At 40.5% G+C, this 25788-nt stretch overlaps 1 protein-coding gene and 1 pseudogene across 1 annotated transcript in view; both read right to left on the bottom strand.

Annotated features, from left to right (window-relative positions):
• Window positions 1-2966: 2966 nt before the first annotated feature.
• Window positions 2967-25788, bottom strand: part of MTARC1 (mitochondrial amidoxime reducing component 1) — a 59013-nt gene continuing 36191 nt past the window's right edge. The window contains exon 7 of the mRNA XM_021927043.2: window positions 2967-14906. Within this exon, the coding sequence (XP_021782735.2) occupies window positions 14897-14906 (10 nt within the window). The 3' untranslated portion in view covers window positions 2967-14896. The remainder of the gene's footprint in view (window positions 14907-25788) is intronic.
• On the bottom strand, window positions 22825-22939 carry LOC116272428 (annotated as a pseudogene).

Below are 25788 nucleotides of genomic sequence, written 5' to 3' on the forward strand. Positions count from 1 at the left end.
TGGGGAAATGCTCCATGGCATTGATCTGGGCAAAGATTATTTGTGTAAGACCTCAAAAGCACAGGCAACTAAAGCAAAAATCAACAAATAGGATTATCAAGCTAAAAAGCTTCTGCACAGCAAAGGAAATAATCAACAAAGTGAAGACATAACCCACATAATGGGAGAAAATATTTGAAAACTATCCATCTGACAAGGGATTGAATAGCCAGAATATATAAAGACCTCAAACAATACAGTAGAAAAAAAAAAAAAAATTCAATTTTTAAATGGGTAAAAGACCTAAACACAAATATCTCAAAAGAAAACATACAAATGGCCAACAGGTATATGAAAAAATGCTTAACATCCCTAATTATCAGATAAATGCAAACTAAAACCACAATATGATATCATCTTACCCCAGTTAAAATGGCTTTTTTCAAAAATACAAGGAATAATGAATGCTAGCAAGAATGTGGAGAAATGGGAACTCTCATACAACTGTGTTTGGGAATGTAAATTAGTACAGCTAGTATAACAATTGTATGGAGTTTCCTCACAAAACTAAAAATAGAACTACTATATGATACAGCAATTCCACTACTGGGTATATATCTAAAAGAAATGAAATCAGTATATTGAAGAGATGTTTGAACTGTTATGTCTATTGCAGCATTATTCACAATAACCAAAATATGGAATCAACCTAAGTGCCCATCAGTGAATGAATGGATAAAAAAAGTGGTATATATAAACAGTGGAATGCTATTCAGCCATAAAAAGAATGAAATTCTGTCATTTGCAGCAACATAGATGGAACTGAAGGTCATTATGTGAAGTGAAGTGAAGTAAGTCAAGCACAGAAAGACAAATATCACATGTTCTCATTCATATGTGGGAGCCAAAACAGTGAATTTCATGAAGATAGACAGTAAATTGGTGGTTACCAGAGGCTGGGAAAGGTGGTGAGTAGGAGGGGATGAAGAAAGGTTGATTAATGAGTATAAATAAGCAGTTTGATAGAGGAAATAAGACCTAGTGTTTGATAGGTGAGTAGCGTGACTACAGTTTACAGTAACCCATTGTATATTTCAAAGAGCTATAAGAGAATAATCCGAATGTTAGCATAAAGAAAAGACAAATATTTGAGGTGATGGATACCCTAATTACACTGATTTGGTCTTTACAAATTGTATAAAGGTATTACATTACCACATGTACATCCATATGTATATCCATTATGTATCCACAAAAAAATAAAATATTTTAAAAAGAAGGTGGAAGACCTAGATTCCTTTCCACTTAAGTAAGGAAAGATAAACAGTTGGCAATGTTTTGCCTGATAAGAGGAGTGAAAACTATGCACATGTTTAATAGCCCATTCTACTTGACCATATATTTGAAAAAGTGTCCTGTATGAAAGAGAGTACACTGATTCGGGTTTTGAGATTAGGGGAGTAGAGACAAGGAGTAAGGTAACCATCAATGGAACAAATGAGAGAAAGATAATATGAAAGTAGTTTTTATTCCAGTAAACTTACAAAAAAAATTTTTTAACACTAAAGTGAACTTCTGTGATTTTCCTGTCACAAAAAGATATTTAATGGTAAGAATAGCAGCTAAATAGTAATTATTCCAGTACAAGCACTGCATCAAATCCTTTACTTGTGTTGTAATTTAATCCTAGCAATATTTTATGCAAAACACACCAGAAATCATCTTTACTGATACTTTTTTTATTTTTGTTTTTTGAGATGGAGTCTCACTCTGTCGCCCAGGCTGGAGTGCGGTGGTATGATCTCAGCTCACTGCAGCCTTCAACTCCCGGGTTCCAGCGATTCTCCTGCCTCAGCCTCCAGAATAGCTGGGATTACAGGCATGCACCACCACATCCAGCTAATTTTTGTATTTTTAGCAGAAATGGAGTTTCACCATGTTGGCCAGGCTGGTCTTGAACTCCTGACCTCAGGAGATCCGCCCGCCTTGGCCTCCCAAAGTGCTGGGATTACAGGCGTGAGCCACCACAACTGGCCAATACTTTATTTAAATAAATATTTGACAACATCTATCCAGTTTAATGTATTCTACAAAAGAAATCCCAAGGACACAAAATATTTTCCTTTTAAAATGGTTTAATATATGCACACATAATGTTTTATGTTTTATTTTCTTTTCTATCTTTAATTTTGTTATTGCTATTATTCCTAAGTTGAATGCTTTCATTATTTTTCAATCTTTTATTTTCTAAGAAAAATGCATTTTAAAACTGCAAAATTTCTTCTGAGTATTGCTTTGACTATGTCCCATTTGTTTTGATAAGAGTCCTCATAATTTATTTCTAAATAGTTTTGCTTTGCATTTATACCAAGAACGTAGAGGAATATTTTACACTTCCAAGTGGACAGATTTACATGTGTGTGTTTATGTGGCTAGCACTTTCGATAATTTCCATTTTTATTGCATTGCACTCGGAGAATGCAACTTGTATGACCCCATTTACTTTGGAATTTGTTGATATTTTCTCTGTGGCTCAACATATGAACTGATTGTGTAAATTTCGGTATATTTTTTTAAATGTGTTGTCTCTGTTGAATACCAAGTTTTACATATATCTATGAGATATGTGTATGTTATTCAAATGCTATTATTATATAATACCTTCTTTTTGTGATTTAGTCTTAATTTTTATGCATCATTAAGTTCTCCTTATATTTCTATCAGTTTTGTATATTTTGAAGTTGTTAGATTCACGAAGTTAAGTGACTTCTTAGTGAACTCTACTTTTTTTTTTTTTTTTGAGATGGAGTTTCACTCTTGTTGCCCAGGCTGGAGTTCAGTGGCACCATCTCAGCTCACTGCAACCTCTGCCTCCTGTGTTCAAGCGATTCTCCTGCCTTGGCCTCCCGAGTAGCTGGGATTACAGGCACCCACCATGCCCGGCTAATTTTTGTATTTTTAGTAGAGATGGGGGTTTCACCATTTTGGCCAGGCTAGTCTTGAACTCCTGACCTCGTGATCCGCCTGCCTTGGCCTCCCAAAGTGCTAGAATTACAGGCGTAAGCCACCACATCCGGCCATGAACTATACTTTTAATCAATATAAATATGTCTCATTTTTCCTTTTATGCATTTAGCCTTAAATTCCATTTTATTTTATATTGATACTCTAATACCAGCTTATTTAAACTTAACTTTAAATTTTTGAATAGTGTTATATTCACAGAGTTCAACCTTGAAAATGTACAAAAGCTATCTAAAGAAGTAGACTTTTCATTCTGGTATCCCCCAGACACAGAATTTCTCTCCCAAGACACAGTGTTATCTGTATGTTGAATATATATCTGGATTGGGGTTTGGGCAGGGAAAGCAGACATGTGCTTGAGCCACCATCTTGATTCAGACTGTGAATATTATTCCAGTGGTGTGAATGCAGCTAGAATACATTCTCTTGCATCAGCCTAGAGTTGCAAATTCACATGTTGGGCCCAAGGAGAATGTCTTGTGGTCTATCTTAGGCCCTGTGGTCTAGGGAAGCCATTCTGTATTCCGCAACCTACGCCATTTTCTAGCTTGGTGATGGGGAAGGGAAGTAGGAAGGCGGGAGTCGCAGTAGAATCCGGGAGGTGTTGACATGGATTTGGGCCCTGAAATTATCCATTTTGAAGAAATTTATTTCTTGAAATACCCACTCATGAGAGACTTTCTGATGTTTCAAGACTATTAGGCTCAACAAAAATCAACCAATCAACAGTTTTGACTGATACTATTGTCTCGATGTGGATAAGCCTTATAGACACAAGCTGGTTTCTCCTCCTGAGGAGCTTAAAATTTAGAGGAGGCTAGAAGTATTCAGAAAACAAGTAATAACATGAGGAAACATAAAACCAAATGTATGCCTCAGGATCATCCTTTTGGTCTTAGAAAAGCGGTAAATTCACAGAACTCTTATATACATATGTGAGTAATATATATGCCTATATATCTCTCTCGTTAAATGGAGCATTATTTCCTGCTGGCTGTTCTTTGCACATAGCATTTGAAAAACAGCCCCATGATGTTAAAGGGAATCACACCCAAAGTTTGATTTGTATTAGCTGGCCATGGACAGTTGTACCACAGATGAGGAATTAACTCCTCTCTTTCATTTATCATTTTCTTATTTTTTCCCCATTCTTGATCTGATCCAGTCTTCCTTTTATCTCTCTCCCCATCCCTTTTCTTTCTTTCTTCACTATCCTTCTTCCACTACTTCTGATGAAGTATTCTCAACAAGCATTCTGAACAAACCCTCCTCTGTGGGCCTCCCCCCTGAGAAATTAGGTGGCTGTGTCAATGCCTCTGATGCCTATTTTTACACTCGTGTTTGTCCGGAGTCTGACGTGGTTTATCACAGTCTCTCCAAAGGCCTATTGTTCAGCACTTCAAGAAGAATGTTGTTATATTGACTGTTAGTGCGTCAGCCCGGCTCTCTCTGGAGGAGCTCTTGGATGAAATTAGATAATTTCCATTAGGAGACCGTGCATTATTAGTCCCCGGTGCCAAACTGGAGAATGAGCCAAGATGACTATTTCTGGCCAGGCTCACCCCAGGAAGGAACCTTCTTGGCTTTAATGGGATTTTGCTATTGTTGGTTGCCTTCTGTTTGACACCAGGCCAGCCCAGGGTTGAAAATTGTTTAGAAAGCTGCATGAAATATAATAGAGCCCCAGCCATTTGCTGAGGCACATTCCTGCACAATGTTTATTTTGAAGAAGGGAAAAAAATATATTGTCCTTGGCAGACAACAATTAAAAAAAAAGAAAGAAAGAAAGCAGTAACGAATCTCTGACCATATGCTTCTTGTTGCCAGTTGTGTTTAAAAACTCCCTGCTGGTATCAGAGAATTTCACACTAAAGTGATAAATCTTTTGTAATATTTATAAGCATCTTCACTACAGACCCAGGAAGATATTTGAAGTCATCAGGACTTTCAAGTTTGAGGCTGTTTTAAATGAGTGGATGATGAGGAGGGGAGGACTGAAAGAATATTCCAGGCTCACAGTGGTCCCAGTCTGGGCCCCAGATGTCGAGTTTACAAAAATCCCTCTGCCCTTCTCTCTGGTAAAAAAAACCTTTCTCACCCAATTCTAGGATCTGAGCCTTTGTGAGCTGGTTGTGTTCTGAGCAGAGTTAATCAATAAAGTGGTGGAGGATGGTAGAAATAAAACTCTTATTCAGTATTAATGACATTCTAAGGATCGGATTTCGATCAGAGTTGTGGTGGGAATTTTAGGGCTTTTTGATTCAATAAAAGCTGGCTCATCATGAGAGTTGACTATAGGGCAAAAGTTGTCTCTATTTTGGCACTGCTATGGCAAGAAATGCCTAGGAATATTGAAATGTTGGACACCTTTGAATGAGATTGAAAACTGCTTTCCCTAAATTGCTTTCTTACAATCGTGCTTAGTGTTGCAGGCTTAGCCTTCTTTTATTGTCCAGTCCCTTTGGCGCTAAGTGTGCATGCAAGAAAATGGTAAACAGAACAAGACAAAACAAAACCTAAGGTGGGGTCTCAATAGACAATCCTTGAAAAAGCAATTAAAATGTATTTATAAGAATTCCTTCACTGAATGAAAATGCTGTTTCCCAAGACTGTTTAAAGATATAATCTTCAAGTCAAGAAGCCAATTCCATCAATTGACATTTAGATGTCTTCTGACTTGTTTCCTCTCAATTATTAGGCTTTAGCCTTGGCCGTTTCCTCTTTAGTTCTTTCAATAAATAATATGCACAACTAAGTCTTGACTGTCAACAACAATGGGGGAGAGGGGAAGCAGAGATAATTAAAAGATAATCACCAAAGCTAACCACCAAATCAACTTTAGACATAAATGTCATCCTTTTCCCATGAAATCTTTCATCAGAAATGCTGACCCATGGGCCAAAACTCACTGATGGGTGGTGTGTGACCCCTGCACAAGAGGAAAAGGAGACAGGCAATTCCAAAATGCATGTGGTTCATATATAGACCCTCCTCTGGCTCTGCCTAGATAACTAGGTCCTGTTTTAGCCTAAAGGAGACCAAAGCATCCACGGTGCTAGGAATGAGTTTCACATGGCAGACAGAATTCTAAGATGATTCTCAAATTCTTGCCCCATGGCAGGTGGAATTCTAAGACGATCCTCAAATTCTTGCTCTATGGTGTACTTGCTATACATAATTCCCTCCCTATGAGTGTGGACGAGTCCTATGAATAGGGTGGGATATCATTCCTGTGATTAGTCTACATTATATTTCAAAAAATGAAGAGATTTTGCAGATGTAATTGAGGTCCCAAATCATTTGATTCTGAGTGAACCAAAAACAAGGTTATCTTGCAAGGGTTTGACTTAATCAAATCAAAGTCAAATCAAATTAAAGGAGGCATGTGTCCTTCCTCAGGAAAGAGGCACTGCCTTAGTCCCTTGGAGCTGTTATGGCAAAGTACCACAGACAGAGTGACTTGTAAACAATAGAAACGTATTTCTCACAGTTCTGGAGTCTGGAAGTCCAAAATCAGAGTGCCAGCATGGTTAGGTTCTGGTGAGGGCTCTCTTCCTGTTTTGTAGACAGCTGCTTTCTCAAATGACAGAAAGAGAGCTAAAGAGCTCTCTGGAGTTCCTTTTATAGAGGCACTAATCCCATTAATGAGGGCTCCATCCTCATGGCCTAATAACCTCTCAAAGGCCCCATCTCCTAATACGATCACATTGCAGGTTAGGATTTCAACATACAGATCTGGGGGAGACCACAAACATTCAGTCCATAACAGATGCTCTCCTGCAGCTCTTAAAAAGCAAACAGCCATGCTGTCAACTGCCTCTGGAGGGAGGCAGCATCTAGGAGTTGAGGACCTTGGTCTTACCCTAGGGAGGAACTGAATTCTGCCAATACCCTACATAAGCTTGGAAGTGGATCCCAAGCTCCAGATGAAAATGCAGCTGACCAACACGTTGTGCCTTGTGAGACTCTGAGCAGAGGACATAGTTAAGCCATGCCCAGATGCTTGAATGATGAAACCATGAGATGGTAATGTATGTTGTTTTACACCACTAAACTTGCTGAATTTGTTACACTGCTATGATAGATAACTAATAACCACCCTGGGGACAACGTGACCAGTTCCGAAGGTCTGAAAGCTCTGAGTCTGTTGATGCTGCAGGGCTCCAGATGGCAGTTTATCTGTGGGCTTAAACCTACAGGGGGCTGGAGGCTTTTCAGAGACTGTGCCTGAGATCTCTCAATTGCCTTCAGCTGGACATGGCTGGTTGCCTGGGGTTCCTGAGGTCTTGAGGAAGCATTGGCTATTTTCTACCTGAAGCAGCCTTGCAGAGAGTGGAAATGACACACCATGAGGCCACACCAGTCTGGGAAGGAAAGTGCCTTTTGATATTTATTAACCATGTAACTTGGTCAAGTCATTTAAGCTCTTGGAATCTCAGATGTGTCAAAGGGAGATAATATAATTTTTAGAGTTATTTATAGAAGTAAATAAATAATCTATATGAAACACCTAACCCAGAGACTGGAATATAACATGAATTTTCTTTAAACTTAGCTTAAGTGCTGTCGGACAGCCTTAGTTCAATTCTGCCTCTGCTGCTTGCCAGTATGTTACTTAACTGCTCTCTGCTTCCATATGATCGTGAATAAAATGAAAATCACATTCGTACTTATTGTATACAGTTGCAAGTATTAAATAAAATAATTCAAGTAAAGCACTTATCATCTGCATGGCACATAGTAATGTTAATCTGTGTAGTTATTATCCCTTCGCTCCCAACGCCCAAACTGGAATTCTTCACTTCCTCTTCCATAGTCTCATGAACTAATTGAATTTCTAAGATAGTACTTCTTATATTCTCAGATACCTGTATTGTAAGAAGTTGCATGCATTTCTTTCTCTCCCACTCTACTTTTCACTTTATGAGGCAGGAGCCATAACTGATTTATTTCTGCAATCTACCCAGAACCTTGTCTATTACCTTCCATGTAGCAGATGATCAAAAGCATTAACTTGACTGAAATTTGAATTAAATCGAACAGAGCTAATGGCAGATAGGTGCTGCTTATGCACCCCAAGAAACACCAGTGACCTTGCAGAATCATTTGGTCTTTTCTTCTTGGTAGATCAAGTTGCACCAGATCAATCTGTCCCTAGCTTTGGTTGAAATATCCCTACATAAAGAGTTGTTCATATCATTCATCAATGGACCAAATGAGCATTTATTTTCTGGGAGATGTACATCTATAGCATCTAGTACATGCTTTGATGGTACAACCCAAGAGGCAGAAGCCACATTCCTCTTCTCAGAAACCTCCATGATAATGCAGGGAACAGTCTCCTAGTCCAGAACTCCTTTTGCTCTAATGTTGCCCCTGCCCCAGCTCTGTTCGTACCTTCTCCTCTGAACTCAGGAGAGACTCCCCAAAACAGCTGCTCACCATCCTCAGCCACACGATCCTCACATAATTAAGACCCATTACTGAATCACCCTCAGCCCTTGCCTCACTTAGGTTCTGCCTGGAAAACAAGGATATTGATGATGACCTGCCTGGTAGGGTGACTGTGAGAAATAACTCATTAAAATGGCTGCACAGTGCAATGAAAAGGCCAGAGAGTAAGATCAAGCAGCTCTCCCTGGCACTCCATTCATTTTCAAGAGAAAACAATTCCGGATCAGAGCTATAAAAAGAATGCCAAAGATAAAGCGAGCCTCTCTCCCCACCTCGGGTTATTTGTTTTCAATGAGGACCCAGGCACTTGCCTGCCTCCTTTTCAGCCTTTATCACAGCACATTTCTCATCTGTTCTTTTATTCATGCTGGGTCATTTTCATTGTCTCCTGCTCAGAAATGTTTGATAAGAATCTGGCTGAGTGGCATTAGGAAAATCCGCTGCTCAACAAAGGAACCTGCCATTGTGACCCACGCACTTCAAAGCTCTCACAATATCTTATTTTTATTGTTTCTTTATGTTTTTCAAAAGTACGAACAATGTGGTTTGCGTCCTAGACCATCTGTGAGAAAATATATTTCTCATTAGTTGGATCCTGAACTGCCAATGACTAAAGAAAATGTATAGTAATTCATGTTAAGGTTTGTAAAAGTGCTTAATAAACTTTTTTCTTCAAAGTACAATAGCACTGATTAGGTACTTGGGTAGAAACCCAAGAGTCAAGATGTCACAACTAGATTGCTCCTGAGTTAATTTAGCATATCTTTATTAATTCAATATAACTGAGAGTGTAACAAATGCAAAGTACTATGATAGGCCTGAGGAGAGCAGGAAGAGCCTATGCTTTTCATAGGAAGGGCCTGACATGTCTATGAAGTATTACAGAAAAGGGACCAATGAATGGTATGGACAGGCTTCACAATTATGAGGATTACTCTAAACAGTGCACAGGGCTAGTTTAACAGATCAAGTTAGTCAAAACAAAATTGATAATACATTACAGAGAATAGGAATTAAAGGAAATTCTCCAAATAGCAAGGAGGCATAAACTGAAAGGAAATGGTAAAGTGGCTCCTGTGATTTTTGTTCATAGAAGTAGAATTAATTGGGCAAACTCAGCAAAAGGTAGTTATTCTGAACTTTCCTCAGCTCAAATACCATCCTTGGCCTTCTCCAGTGATATACTAACACTTACTCACTGGGGTTAGTTTCCTGGACTATAAGGTGAGATCAGAGGATGTTCCTAGTTCCTATCTCATTCAAACTATTTTCCCAGCATCTAGCAAGGTGCCTGGTGCACAGGCAAGTATGTGTTTTATGAATGAATCAAATGAAACCCTGAGACTAAATGGCATCTTGAAAGGGACTCCACGTTATGTTTCCTTTCTTCCACCAACTCCTGTTTTTGGGACACCAGTGGCAAATATTTAACTTAATCATATTTTTCTGTCCATGTCATATCGTCATCATCATCCCTTGCAAGGCTCCTTTCTTATGTTATTTTCCTTTATTATTTTCTCCTTTTATTCTTCCAGACTGACTTTCATTCATTTCTCTCCCATAAGCCCCCACTCCTGGGTATCTAATTTATGTTCTTAGTTAGGTCCATACCTGTAAATATCATGATATTATTGCATATATGTGATCAATGTACACAAATAGTATTTACCTGTGGATCTCGTTATATTCATTACTTTTTCATGCAAAAATATATTTTTGAGATTTAGTCATGTTGTCCTTTGCAGATAGATAGATTGATTGATAAGATAGATGACAGATAGATAGATAGATAGATACATACATACATACATACATACATAAATACATAAATTTAAAAATTCTGACTCCTGCATTGTATTCCATTATTTGTGCCTGACATCTTATAACTATTCCTTCCTTGGGAAGAGACTTACGGTTGCCTTTAACTACTCACTATTTCAATTGCCTCTACTAAACAATCTTTTCCCTGTGGATTTTGTTGGTAACTTATAATTTTGATACAAGTTCAAATTTAAAGAAAAGTTGAAAGAATAGTGCAAGAAATGCCCATATACTCTTTACCTAGATTTATTAATCATTTAATATTTTGCCCCATTTACTTCATTACTTCCTATTTCTATCTATTTATATGTATGCACTTTTAATCATTTGAGAGTAAACTGGATATAGCAGCCCCTTTATCCCTAAATATTTCAATGTTTATTTCCTTAAAAACACAAACATTCTTTTATATGTCACAGTTCCATTATCAAAATCTGGATATTTAACACTAACATAATATAATACTATTATGTAATCTACATTGTATATTCAAATGGTAACATTTGTCCAAGTACTGGGCACAGAGCTATTCTGCTCTCCCAAACCAGTATCCAGTCCAGGATTATGCACTGTGCTGTGTTGGCTTATCTCTTTAACCTCCTTTAATTTGGAACAGTTTCTCAGCCTTTTTTCTTCACCTTGACTCTTCTGAAGAGGACAGATCAGTTATTTTGTAGAATATTCTTCAGTTTGGGTTTATCTAAAGTTTCTTGATGTAAGGTGACAACTGCCATATTTCTCCACTGTAAGGGTAGTATTTTCGCCTTTGTGACTAATAAGTAATATTTTGCAAGATCCTTTGAGACAATGTAAATGTTCTTTTCTTCCCTAAATTTTCACTCTTCCGTTTTAGCACCCATTGATAATTTTCTAACTCCAACATTCCTTCTATTGTAAGGAAGAGCTTGTTCTTTACCCATTTTTATTTATTTATTCATTGACTGATAATATCAATATAGATTGATGGATTTTCATTTTGTTGAATGAGTTTAATTTATCACTATTCAATTATAAAATTATAATAGATTTGGTCAGTGACAGCCACTTCAGGTTAGCTCCAATATGGTTTTAACATATCCTCATTACTGGACAAGCACTTCCTGACTTTTTGGGACAAACAAGATGTTCTAGGCTCATTGTTGACCTCTGCCCCAGTCCTGGAATCAGCCTTTTCTCCAAAGAACTCTGATTTCTTTTAATGGAAGGTGGTATTTAGAAACCAAGATCTGGGCATTAGATAGAATCATTGCCACTGATGTGGCATGGCTTTTAGGTCTTTTCAAGTGATGGTGGCTAGGAAATACATATAATATGTAATGTATTTTATTACACTGATGTTCAGACTGATACCACTAATCTCAATTCAACAACACAGGGTACATTCTACTCATCCTTCTTGCTGTGTTTGTAACTCCAACAATGGGAAATCTGGCTCCCATTATCCTCAATCTTTTTGCTCTTTTGCTAACCATTACTACTTCAATAAGCAAACTTCATAAGTTTAATGTTTGCTTACAGTTCTTTTTCGTATACAATCTTTAGAAGTGAAATGCACAGATCTTAAGTGTGCAATTTGATGAGTAATGGCAAATGAAATCACCCATCCAACCACACAGCTATCAAGATATAAGGCATTTCCATGATCCCAGAAAGTTCTTTTGTCAACCACCTTCCCACTAGCAGCCATTTCTTATATTTTATTTTTTTCACCGTAGATTTTTGTCTGTTTTCCTGTTCTTGGCCTCATATAAATGGGATCATAAAGTATCTATTCCTTTTTGTTTTGCCTCTTGCTCAGCATGTCTGAGACATTGATCCACGTTGTTGTGTGTGCTAACAGTTCTTTCCTTTGTATTGTTCAGTAGTATACCATTGTATGACCATACCACATTGATCTATCTATTCTTCTATTCATAGACATTGGTTTCCAGTTATTGTCTATTATAAATAAAGTTGCTATAAACATTCTTGTAAAGTCTTTTTGTGGACTTACGTTTCACTTCATTAATCTTTCAAAATAACCAATTCTTTATTTTGTTAGTTGTCTCTATTTTAATTTTTCTATTTTCTATGTGATTGATTTCTTCTCTTATCCCTAGCATTTCTTTCTTTATATTTACTCTGGGTTTAATTGTTCTTCTTTTTCTAGTTGCATAAGTAGAAACTTGGGTTTTATATGGCCTCCCAAAGGGCTGGGATTACAGGCATGAACCACCGCACCCGAATGACTGATTATTTTTTAGCATTCCATTTTATCTCCTCTACTGGCTACTTAGCTTTGCCTCTTTGCAAAAAAATTTGCTAAACAAATTTTTTGTTTAGCAGTTGTTCTAGGGATTGTATATGCATCCTTAACTTATTACTTAGGGCTAATATTGCATGAAATATAAGAGCATTGCAACAGTATAATTCCATATGTCCACTTCCAGCCTTTGTGCTATTGTTACATACATATTATATCTCAATACATTATAAACCCCCAAAAAGAGTACTATAAGTTTTGCTTTAAACAGTCATATATTTTAAAGAAATGAAAGGAAGAAAAAATATTTTCATCCTGCTGAACTCTTTATTTCAACTATTATATTTTTTCTACCATGTATTTCCATTTGGCTCCTATTCGTAATTTATATCTGCTTCATGTTTCCAACATCCTTTATTAGAACTTTGAAAATATTTATTACATTTATTTATATTCCTGTTCTTCCCAGACCCTTAATTCTGCTTCCTCTGGTGTATGTCATTCAGTTTTTGGCCTTTCTTTCCTGATGCCTGTGTTCCTCAGAATTCTCTTTTTTTTCCTTCTGAAATCCTATCAGCTACCTTTACTGTTAGTATATACCTTGGAGGAGAGTCAAATGCCTAGATTGTATAGCCTCCAAGTGAGTTGGGAAAGGGGCACGCCTCTAAGCACTTCAGGGTGATGTTGCATTCCGCTGTAATTCCTGGGTATGTAGTCATGCCCAGAACCTCCACTCAGGCACTGCTCTCTTCAGAGGCTGTCTTTCTCGGTGGTAATCTCTAAGCCCAAAGCATCAGCAGGACATTGCCCTCATATGTCATACTGCTCTTATATTTCATGCAATATTAGCTCTAAGTGATAAGTTAAGGATGCATATGCAATCCCTAGAACAACTCCTAAAAAAATAATAATAATAATACAAAGAGGTAAGTAAAGGAAGTAGAGGAGGTAAAATGGAATGTTAAAAAGGTTTTGGTAAGGGAATCCTCAGAGTGGCCTGTCCAGCAAACCTCTATTTACTATCCTACTCAGGATCTAGGATCTTATTCTGTTGCCTTTGAGAAGCACAACTATTTTCCTGTCCTGTAGGGTCAATGTGGTGGGCAGTGATCCACCCAAATAAACATGAAGGAAAGATAGAAACCAACTGGCAAGCACTTTTCAGGCACAACTCTAGTGTGTTAGTCAAGGTTCTCCAGAGAAACAAAACCAACAGGAGACTAACTGGCTCACAGGATTATAGGGGCTGGCCAAGAAGTCTCAAGGTCAGTAGTCAGCAATTGAAGACCCAGGAGAGCTGAAGTGTCATGAACAGTCTGAGTTCAAAGACCTGAGAACCAGGAGAGTTGATGGCATAAATTCCAGCCTGAAAACTGGCAGGCTCAAAGCCCAGGAAGAGCCGATGTTTTAGTTCAAATCCAAAGGTAGAAAAAGACTGATGTTCCTGCTCAAATAGTCTGGCAGAAGAATTTTCCCCTTTCTCGGTCTTTTTGTTTTAGCCAAGCCTTCAACTGATTAGATGAGGCCCACCATATTAGGAAAGGCAATCTGCATTACTCAGTCTACTAATTCAAATGCCAACCTTATCCAGAAACATCCTCACAGACAAACCCAGGATAATGTTTGATCAAATGTCAGGGCATCCTTGGTCCAGCCAAGCAGACAGAAAATTACTCATCACACCCAAAGTGTCTGTGACATTTTGCCCTCCCCCACTCTCACCCTTACCATGTCTCCCACCCTCACCATGAAAATCTCTACAGTTTTTCTCTTTGTTTTCAGGATCTGGCAACTTCCTCTCACTTTAAGATTGGGCTTTGGGAGGAAGCCAATATCCTGTGCTAGTTCACCACCTTTTTTAAAACTAGAAGCTTTCAAAGCATTTAATTTCTACCTGATATAGGAAACTCCTAATTGTAGGATTACTTTAAGACATTTCTTTAAAAGGTACAGAAGACTCATTAGCAGTTTTCCAACCTCTCTGACCTGAAAGAAATATAAGACGAAAGCACCGACTTGTAATTAATCAAGTTGTGTCTGCCTGGTTTTCTGTGGGTGTGTTTTGTTTTTAATAAATGGCTGCTAATAGTTGAAATTCAATATACTAGCCATAAAAGAAATGTGACAGGTCATGGGCCAAAAGAAGTTAACTATAGGAAGTGGAAATTTTGAATAAGACAATGAGATTCAGTGAGTGATAAATATAGTATATCATGTGAGCTTTTAGTCCCAGAAGAAAATCATTTTATAGACTTAAAAGTTATTGATGGTGCCAGATTTCCCTTCCCCTGAGGGAGCACTTACCAGCCTTTCATCCAAACCTTCCCTTGCTCCACACCCTCCACTCCTTTTCCTAGTGGGTTTCTGAAGTCCCAGTTAGAGAATGCTGCAGGGTGAACAGAGAGGCGCAGTGTGTCAGCCTAAAAAACAAATCCAGAGAAATCTGCCAAGCATCAAAGTGCTGTTAAAACCTGGAGCTGCACTCTGGTGTGGTCAGTTTGTGTTTTATGTTGCATTTCAAGATGTTTGGAGTAGCCCCTTGGTTCTTGAAGAAGAGGGAAGTAGATGAGATTTCCACTGCACTATTACTCATTCCTTTGTCCTGTGGAGAGCAGAGTTATGGCTACTGTTGCAGAAGGAGGCATGATTATGTTTACTCATATATTTCCTTGTGTTTTTCTTCCTACCAGACCAGGTGGTCTCAGAAGAGGCGACTGGTTGCCAGGATGCACAGTCTGTGAAACCCAGAAGTAACTCTGGAGATCCTCCAATTACCTCTCACTTTACAGTGGAGGAAACCGAGGCCCAGATGGAGTCAGTAGTTTACTTGAGATCTCACAGTTGCAGAAGTGAACTAGAAGCCAGGTGATCTGATTCCTAAACCAATGGATTTTTCATTACGCTGAGACTTCACTTTAAGATTTTCCTTTAAGTCCTTTAAGACTTTCACCTGTTACATGAGAGTATGTTATTCATCTTGATTTGTTTTGGGTTTTTTGTTTGTTTGTTTGTTTGTTTTTTTGAGATGGAGTTTTGCTCTTGTTGCCCAGGCTGGAATGTAAATGGCGTGATCTCAACATACTGCAACCTCTGCCTCCCAGGTTCAAGCGATTCTCCTGCCTCAGCCTCCCCAGTAGCTGGGATTACAGGCACCCGCCACCACGCCCGACTAATTTTTTTGTATTTTTAGTAGAGACGGAGTTTCAACACATTGGTCAGGCTGGTCTCAAACTCCTGACCTCAGGTGATCCGCCCACCTCAGCCTCCCAAAGTGCTGGGATTACAGGCATGAGCCACCATGCCCAGGCTTTGATTTTTTTTTTTTTTTAATGAATTAATGGCCTTGGCTTACAGAGGTAATGCTTTTATTCCTTTTTTTTTTTTTTTTTTGAGACGGAGTCTCGTGCTGTCGCCCAGGCTGGAGTGCAGTGGCGCGATCTCGGCTCACTGCAAGCTCCGCCTCCCGGGTTCACGCCATTCTCCTGCCTCAGCCTCCTGAGTAGCTGGGACTACAGGCGCCCACCACCACGCCCGGCTAATTTTTTGTATTTTTAGTAGAGACGGGGTTTCACTGTGGTCTCGATCTCCTGACCTTGTGATCCGCCCGCCTCGGCCTCCCAAAGTGCTGGGATTACAGGCGTGAGCCACCGCGCCCGGCCTATTCCTATTTATTTCTACAGTTTGCTCCTTTAAATTATTCCTTTATTGGTGGTGGGGAAGTTACTGGGTAGAAATAAAGTAGCCTAATTTGAAATGACTAGCCTTAGCTTGTATTTTTTGATGCAAGGGTTTATAAAGCCAGAGTTGAGGAAAAGCTAGAGATGGGGCACAGAGACCTGCCTGTGCTTTCCCAACCCTGAACGACACACAGTCAGTGGGCTGTTCACTCAGTTGTCAGCCTATGTGCTTTCCTAGAGCTACTGTGATGTGTCAAGTTGTGTAGAATGCTGGGCATATAAAACTAGACTACATGATTTCATTCTTTAGGCAGCTGAGAAGACACAGTCCAAGGCATCAATTTCTTGCCAGCATGTTACATGCCATAATGGAAGTATACACAGGTGCTGTGGAAGCAAAAGAGAGACACCTAGCCCAGGAGACATTGATTATATCACACTATCGTTCTCATTTACACATGTGTTGGGTCTTAGTTATTTATTCTCCCCAGCATCCTACATAATACCAGCTCATGGTAGTTGACAAATAATTGTTAAATGGAAAGAATGTATAGCTAAGCATTACAGATTTTGTAAATTCAGTCTAGAATCAGAAAGGACCCAGTACTTTGCTTACACCCACAGATAGCCAACCGGCAGCCACAGGCCTGAATCTGATCCGCTGTCTTCTGCTCATGCCATGGTTGCTGTTTTTGTTTTATAATTGAGCCATCTTTACTTAAAAATGCTAATTTCCAGCTTCTCGTGTAAGATCAGAATATCTGAAAACACTTTACACTTATTCCAAAATGACTTCAACTGTTGGAGCTAAGTAGAACTTAGAGCCTATGATGATTAATTTTATATGTTGATTCGACTGGGCTAAGGGGTGCCCAGATGGCTGGGAAAACATTATTTCTGGGTGTGTCAGTGAGGGCATTTCTGGAACAGGTGTGAATCAGTAGACTGAGTAAAGATGATCCACCTTCACCAACGTGAATAGGCATCATCCAGCCCATTGAGGGATCAAATAAAGCAAAAAGGCAGAGGAAGGGTGAATTCTGTCTTCCAGAGCTGGGACATCTTCCCTTAGATACCAGAGCTCCTGATTCTCAAGCCTTTGGACTTTGGGACTTATACCATCGGCTCTCCTTGATCGTATGCCTTTGGATTCAGACTTAATTATGTCACTGGCTTTCCTGTTTCTCCAGCTTGTAGACAGCAGATAGTGGGTCTTCTAGGCCTCCATAATTGCATGAGCCAACTCCCATAATAAATCTTTTTACATATCTATCCAATGGGTTCCATCTCTCTGGAGAATGCTGACTAACACAGATCCCCTTCGATTAAGCATGAGCCCTGAGTTGGCCATTGTCCTACCTGTCATAATGAGAGAACTCTTCTCATTTGTGTTATGGGTCCTGGAGGCATTTGATTATTGGTCTGGACATTCACAGGAAAGCCATGTAGGAAATGCAAGCATACCCAGGAAAACTAGGAGAGAATTCCTGGAGTTCTAAGGTCTTGTAGAAGTGCAGTGTCAATGAATGCAGAATTGAGCCAAGCTGGAGAGAGGAAGGCTGGCCTGCAGGAGAAGAGATCCTTTACTGGTACCTGAATTGGCTCCTGCCAAGGTTATCTCTCCCAGTGAGGAAGCTATGCCTCTAGTTTCTCTCCTAAAAAGGGAGATTTTCAATCTACCCTGGCTTTTCATAAACGACTTGGGGCTGCTGGCTGAATAGCCTGTTGTTGGGGTTCACCCATGGGGATCTGCAAGGAAGCCTGAATCTTCTGATCCATCCAACCCCTCTTTTTACACTTGAAGAAACTGAGGCTGACAGAGGGGAAGTGACTTGGCCAAGGCCACACAGCAAGGTCAAGATCCAAGACTAAAACCAATTGTTTCTCTGTTTTGCTTATTACTACAGCACAGAAATAAAGAAAAAGGGAATGGGAGAGAAGAGGTAGGTGTGGGGAGGCGATATGAAAACATGGAACAAGTGCTCTGCTTTTAGAATAACTAGAACCTTGAGCCCAGAAGATTTATTTTCTTTTAATAAATAAATGTTTTACAGTCTTACTTCTGTGGTTGGTGGGGGAAAAAAGTCCTTCAAGTCCCCAAGGAATGTTAGGAAAACCTCCATTAGATTCTAGTCTTCAAATCTGAGTCATAATAACTATAATAAACTCTGAGAGTGTTTCCTTAGGGTTTCTCTTTTAGGGTGGCGAGGAGGCAGCAAAAAGAATAGGCAAGTTTTCACAAGAAAAACTTGTAAATAGGCAAGTATAACAAGAAAATGTATAAACTGGGATGGCTTCACCATTAGGCACAGCCTAATTGTGCTTATGTGTCTAGTCAAGAAACTCTATCTCGAGTTCCAGGGGAAGAAGGTGTTGGGGATGAGGGAGTAGGATTGGGTTGGGGGTAGTAGACTATATAAGGCCTCATGCTCCTTCCCATGGAGGGGATGTGTGATGGTTAATATTAGGTGTCAACTTGATTAGATTGAAGGATGCAAACTGTTGTTCCTGGGTGTGTCTGTGAGGGTGTTGCCAAAGGATATTAATTTTGAGTCAGTGGACTAGGAGAGGCAGATCCACCCTCAATCTGGGGGGGCACCATCTAATCAGCTGCCAGCACAGCCAGAATAAAAGCAGGCAGAGGAACATGGAAGGAATAGATTTGCTGAGTTTTCCGGCTTTCATCGTTCTCTCATGCTGGATGCTTCCTGCTCTCGAACAACAGACTCCAAGTTCTTCAGGTTTTGGACTCTTGGATTTACACTAGCAGTTTGGCGGGGGCTCTGGGGCCTTCAGAAGGCTTCTCCGTCAGTTTCCCTACTTTTGAGGTTTGGGGACTCGGACTGGCTTCCCTGCTCTTCAGCTTGCGGATAGCCTATTGTGGGACTTCACCTTGTGATCATGTAAGTCAATACCACTTAATCAGCTACCCCTCATTTATAATCTGTCCTATTAGTTCTGTCCCTCTAGAGAAACCTGACTAATATAGCATGTATATGTGCTGTTCCCTTTGCTTGGAATGCTTGTCCCCACTCTGACCCTAAGCACCACCACACGCTTCCTTCCCAGAGCTCAGGCGGTTATCCTCCAGGGCTCTGCTGAAATGTTCCTGGGCACCCCGCACTCTACTTCACAGCACTCATCACATTTGTCACTTGTGTAATGTGTTGCTTATCCCAGGCTTCTGTATTACATGATAAGCTCCATTGATGACCGTGGTGTCTGCCTTGGTTTTGTTCATGATGAGCACAGTGCCTGGCCCACAGTACCAGTTCACTAAGTATTTAGCAAAGCGCTTTCTGAGGTCATCCCTGGCTCCAGCACCTCACAATCTTTATGGTGACTGTTTAGAGGGCAGCTAAGCAGAAAAAAAAGTTTTCAACAAGGCTGTTTCTGGCCTGTTTTCCCTCTCAGTACTACATGGCAAGTCACATCTCCAAACTGAGGAGTGTGCCTGAAGAGTCAGGTCTGACAGAGAGAGGACTTATTGCCCTAGGTTTAAACAAGCAATCTCGACACAACTTCCAAAGGCACTGGCTGCTTGGAAGAAGTGAGTCCCTTGGGTCATTCCCTTCACTATTGTGGACTCATGGCTGAGCAGGACAGAAATGTTACACAGGTGGACTGAGAACAAAATGATTTCAGATATGGGAGCCCCAAAGTGGCATCCCAAGGACAGGTGCTCAGAATTACAGGACTTGGTTTTCTGTTGAGCTATTTCTGTCTTGGATAATTACAGCATGAGCTCTTGGCCAGTGGTGGGAATTAATCAATTTTAATTCTCCCATAAAGATTCTGTTAAGTAAAAGAAAACCATTCGCAAACTGGAGTTCTTTGAGTTATCGGTAACAACTTACTTTGCACACACCTCATAGCACACTGGTTAATAGCCCCCACCAAATAACTAATATTTAGGCACCGTGCAAATGTATGCAAAGTGCTTTCACGTATTATGCTATTAAATCTTCACAACATCACAGTTAGGTATTAGCACCATCTTACCTATTTTATGAATATCCAAACAGAGGTCTTCAAAAGTTAGAAAATCTGCACAGTCACAGAGCCAGTGGAGCCCCAGCTGAGGCATGGACAGGCTCCTCTCCTACCACCTGCCAGGCCCCTCTTGCCCAGCTCATGAGGTCCAAAGTTTTCTCAACAAACTGCTTGATGTCGATGTTGGAACCTGGAGCATTGCCCTGCAGCAGAAAGGCAGGCCTGGACATTCGCATGTCAGCATGGGGCCATTCTGATAATTTCCAGTTGGGATCCAAGAAAAAGAAAAGCTCTCCACATGCCAACAACATTGTTATTAAGCTCTCTTGACCCATCTACCCAACAGTGACCCTAAACATTTGGTCTCTCCAGTGTGTGTATGGGGGTAGGGGGCAGCTGGGCATGAAGCCTGGTACACTTTGCACTTGGAGAGGTAGGGACAGGGGTCTAAATTAACGGAAACCTTGCCCAGGGGCTGGCTTTGGGAAGCATGCCCTGCAGCCATGTGGAAGTTCACTGCATTAAGGTGAATTACACCAGGAGGGGTGAGTACAGGACGAGGAAGTACAAGTCGGGCCTGCTTTTCAAAATCACCCTGCAGGCTGTTGTCCCCAGAAGAAGAGATCAACCTCAGGGGAGACCAGAGTCCTAGACACAAAACAAAAGAGTAATAAGGGAGGAAGCAAATGAAGTTGCTTATCTCATTTATTTATTTTTCTCTCCCATTTCCGCCTATGCTCCTCCAACTGAACTCCCCCTAGTCTCTGGTTTCCTGGCCGCTATCTGGCCAATAACCTCCACATTAGCATCCCCAGCCCCTCTGTGCCCCCTGTAATCTCTTCTCCAGGCCCTGCTGAGGACTGTATTTACCACCACACAGGATTTCCGTAGGTGATAACAGCAGGGCCTGGTTGGCTTTTCCCTCTGTTCAGAGCCAACCCTCGGCTTCTTGTGGTGTCGCCTTACAGCAAGGGAAGAATCTTAATTTCTCCCAAGAATGTGACTCTCTTTAAATGTCTTACCTACACCCAACAGCTAAGCAAGCCTCTTGATGAGCAGCCCCTCACTCTCCCACTCTCAACACTGTGGATTGAGAATTTACATTTTTTTAAAAACGCAGGGCACAGTGGCTCATGCCTATAATCCCAGCACTTTGTGAAGCTGAGATTGGAGAATTGTTTGAGACCACAAGTTTGAGACCAGCCTGGCCAACACAGGGAGACTCTATCTCCATAAAAAAATTTAAAAAATTAGCCAGGCATGGTGACACACCCCACGTGCTACTTGGGAGGCTGAGATGGGAGGATTGCTTAAGCCCAGGAGGTTGAGGCTGCAGTGAGCTTTGGTGACACCACTGCACTGCAGTATCCTGGGCAACAGAGCAGGACCCTGTCTCTAAAAAAATAATAATAATGAAAGATAAATGTAAAACTCTGGTCTGTTCTGCTCTGTGTGTGTATGGTGCCCCACATGGAGGGCCAAGAGACATAAGAGGTGCTGAAGTGAATTTCCAAGGCGGGTCACTCACTTGCAAACCTCTAGTCTGAGGATCAGATTGTGGGACAGACCTCCAGAATCGACCCCTCCAGGACTCTAACAGGCATCGTCAATCCAGGTCCCCACAGGTAGGGGACCCCTGATGGCCATTCTCACAGAACGTGTCCGTACCCTACCACATTCGCTCACCCCAGGCTGCTAGCTTTTCACTCAAAAACATATGTGCCTTACAGGGTGATGTGTTCTGTTTTTCAACTTCCTACTAATGTGTAATGCACATTCAGACAAGTACACAAGTCGCAAGCTCAATACATTTCCACAAAGTGAACAAACTTGGGTCATCAGCACCAGATCAATAACAGAGTATTTCCCATGGCCAGAAGCCCTTGTCTGAACCCTGGCCCCATCACTGCCCACCTCCTTCCCACCCAGTGTAACCACTGTCCCGACTTCGAGCACCACACATCAGGCTTGCCTTCTGGGGGTCACTTTTCAGAAACTGATTCCAAAGATGCACAGAAAAGACTTCACTTTTTCTTCATCAACAATGCCTGAGGTTGGGAAGGCTTATGGTGCCTGATCTGGGTGTTCTATGTTACTTTTAACTGTCAAGATCCCTAACTCCTTAACACCACATAAACCAGAGGAATTCATAGGGACAGGATTATCTCAGAGAGAAACACAGCGGTGGGCAGCTGGCCAAGTGTGGAGGAAAGTGAGATGAGATCAACAAGGTGAAGGCATTGTCTAGAGGCAGGAGTTGCAAGAGGTCGGGGCCCCCAGGGACAGACTGCAAAGAAGGCAGGAAACTTAAATATATGCTCATATTTTTACCAAAGGGAGAGAGAAAAGAATTCCAACCCCTTCCTGCAGTCTTCATCCCATCATTGTCTCTTTCCATTTCTTCCCCATTCTAGAGACACTAGTGTAAGCAAAGCCACACCCATTGCAAAATAGAAACATAATGTGAGACATATGTAATTTTTTATTGCAGTAAAAGATACATAACATAAAATTTACTATTAGTGGCATGTAGTGCATTCACAATATTGTGTAACTGACACCACTATCTAGTTCCAGAACGTTTTAATCATCACAAAGGAAACCCCGTACCAATTACACAATCATTTTCCATTCTCAAAACCATGGTTAGATGCCACAAAGAAGGTGGCAATGCCGAAGTTATATGAGTGTACAGGCCTCCTCCATGCTTGTCAAGGGGAATGCTAACCTTCTCTTCTTTATACAACACTCATATATGTAATTTAAAATTTTTTAGTAACCACATTAACAGGTGAAAAGAGACAGACGAAGTTAATTCTAATGCTTTCTTTAACCCAATATTATACAAGCTATTATCATTTCACATGTAATCATTATAAAAAAATTACTAAAATAGGTAACGCTTTCACTTGTACTGAGTCTTTGAAATTGGGTGTGTATTTTCCACACACAGTGCATCTTAATTTGTACTGTCCATGTGCCAAACACTCAATGACCACACATGGTTAATGGCTACCATGTCGGACAGTGCAGCTCTAAACAATTCATAAGATGCTATCAACATCCTAAATCATCTAAAGATTCTAGGCTATGGTTTCAATACAAATTTTATCAATTTTAATTAATGACATTTTAAATGGAAAATTAATATTAATTTTAACATAGGCTGGGCACAGTGGTTCAAACCTGTAATCCCACAGCATTTTGGGAGGCTGAGGCAGGTGGATCACTGGAGCACAGGAGTTCAAGAACAGCCTGGGCAACAAAAAAAATCCTCCTCTCCACAAAAAATATAAAATTTAGCCAGGCAGGGCTGGGTCCCAGCTACTCATGAGGCTGAGGTGGGAGGATGGCTTGAGTCCTGGAGGCGGAGGTTGCAGTGAGCTGATATTGCACCGTGGCACTCCAGCCTGGGTGACAGAGTGAGATCCTGTCTCATAAAAGAAATTTAATATAAATTTACTTTATAATTATCAAAAATAAAATATTTGGAAGCTACAGAAAGAAAAAGTAGCTGTAAGTCCTAAAACAAGGGCTAATCACTTTTTAGCACCAGGTGTGTTAGGACTTCTTTGTGGTTCTTTGCTCATCATATAGCAAATAAAAACTAAATCCCAACACAGCCACTCACCCAGAGACAAACATGCAGACGTCCAAAGGGTCATGACTGTCAGCACACAAGGCCAGGCAGGGTGACATCTGAGGACAGTGGCAGGTTCGTCCCATGGCCTGAAAACCCTCCTATTTCATCAGCAATTTTCTAGCAAACCAGGAGCTTGCACCGGCCAAATCTAGAAACCTGGACTCAGCCCAGCATCATGGGAAGCTGCCCTGGAAGTTTTAGGGGATGTAGTTGGTCCATTCCACCAGGGCCTTGTGGAAGATACATCTAGAATGGTCACACCTTTGCGCCTCTGCAACCATGTGCCTAAGTGTCCCAAATCCGCCACCACCAGAGCTCCCTCCCTTGTGCTGCCTGGTGCTTATCGGGGTGTCCATGAAGGCTCCCTTTATCAGGAAGTCTTTAAAAGAAGGGGAAATGTCCCTTTTATTGAGGACTCAGGTGGGAAGAGGAGTGAAGGCAGTGGATGAATTCACTGCCCTTTCAAAACTCCTTCCTACCTCCAGATCTTTCCAGCATCCTCTCTCACACACATTTGGACCTAAGCTTAAAAATATTACCTGGGTAATGAGGAGGTGAGTTACCTAGTTTGTATCTAACAGCCTTTCCAACCCAAACATTCCAGGGTGCTAGGATGCCATTCATTCCTCCACCTAACAGACATACACACATACACACAGAAATCCATACACTTTGCCTGAGTCTCCAGTTCTACCCCATAGAGAAGCACACAAAGGAATGAGAATACGTCTCCTCAGCCCTGCTAACTCACAGGAAACACACAGATGGCTAAAAAGAAGCACTGTTATTTAGCATCCATGCTCAGAAAGAAGGAAATCTAGCAGAAACCAGAGCTGATATCCAAGAATGCAAAAACATTTTTTGGGGGATGCTTCATGCCACAATGCCCCAAGTTGGAAAAAAAAACGCACCATTTCATATGTTTATAACAACATCTGATTTAATATTATACAGTTTTGCTTCATCACAAACCAGAACAAATACTGTCAGATTTATTACATCCTTCTATTCTGAGACTTAAGTAATCATAGTTAGTAATGGAGCCATTCCACAGCTTAAGGAAAAGCTTTACAATTCTTTGGGACCTAGGATTCCTGAGAGGCAGGTTATTTTCTAAAAGAATTTAAGGTTTTAAAGCTCTCAACGGAGCTTGAAATTCATCCTTTCCATTTCACATGAAAAGAGTTTCCTCTGAAGCTTGGCTGGGAGGGAGGAAAAGAGGAAAACGAGTTGGCACAGACTCCCACTGAGCTCTTAGAGAATGGGGCCATCATTCGTCAACATTCTCAGTCTTTACCTTGCCTTTCTTTAAAAAGAAAGAAAGAAGAGGAAAAGAGGAAGAGAGAAAGAAAGAAGAAAGAAAAGAAGAAGGAAAGAAGGAAGGAGAGAGAGAGAGAGAGAGAAAGAAAGAAAGAAAGAAAGAAAGGAAAAAGAAAAAGAAAAAGAAAAAGGAAGGAAGGAAGGAAGGAAGGAAGGAGAAAAATATCTCATGGTATCATGGTTTAAGTGTCTGTATTGGACCCAACATATTTGAACTGGTCCATAAAATAATGGATTTTTATAAGGGTCGGGTGCCTAACCTAAGATGCTCTCACCTCATTCTCCTCCCCACAGCATACACTAAGATCATTCTTCACAGTTACAATACACTAGTGTCGACTAAACATTACCTCTATGGTCAAATAAGTCAGTTAATTAATAATCATGGTCATTGACTCTCTATTACCATAAAAGAATCAGATATGAGTTCAGATTATCAGAGATTTGTTCCCTTTCAGGGCATACACCGTCCTCTGCTGTATCCAAAAGTGGGGCTGTGGTCCCCTGAGGGCTGGGAGAGGTGTGTTTGGATCAGTGTGACCCTATCACCCAAAATGAGCACATCTATGCTTAGCCATGAAGTATTCTAATGGGTTTCATTTTTCTCAGAAAGCCAGAATTTGTTACTCCAGTAT

Source organism: Papio anubis, chromosome 1 (genome assembly GCF_008728515.1).
Source record: "Papio anubis isolate 15944 chromosome 1, Panubis1.0, whole genome shotgun sequence".
Lineage (NCBI taxonomy): Eukaryota > Metazoa > Chordata > Mammalia > Primates > Cercopithecidae > Papio > Papio anubis.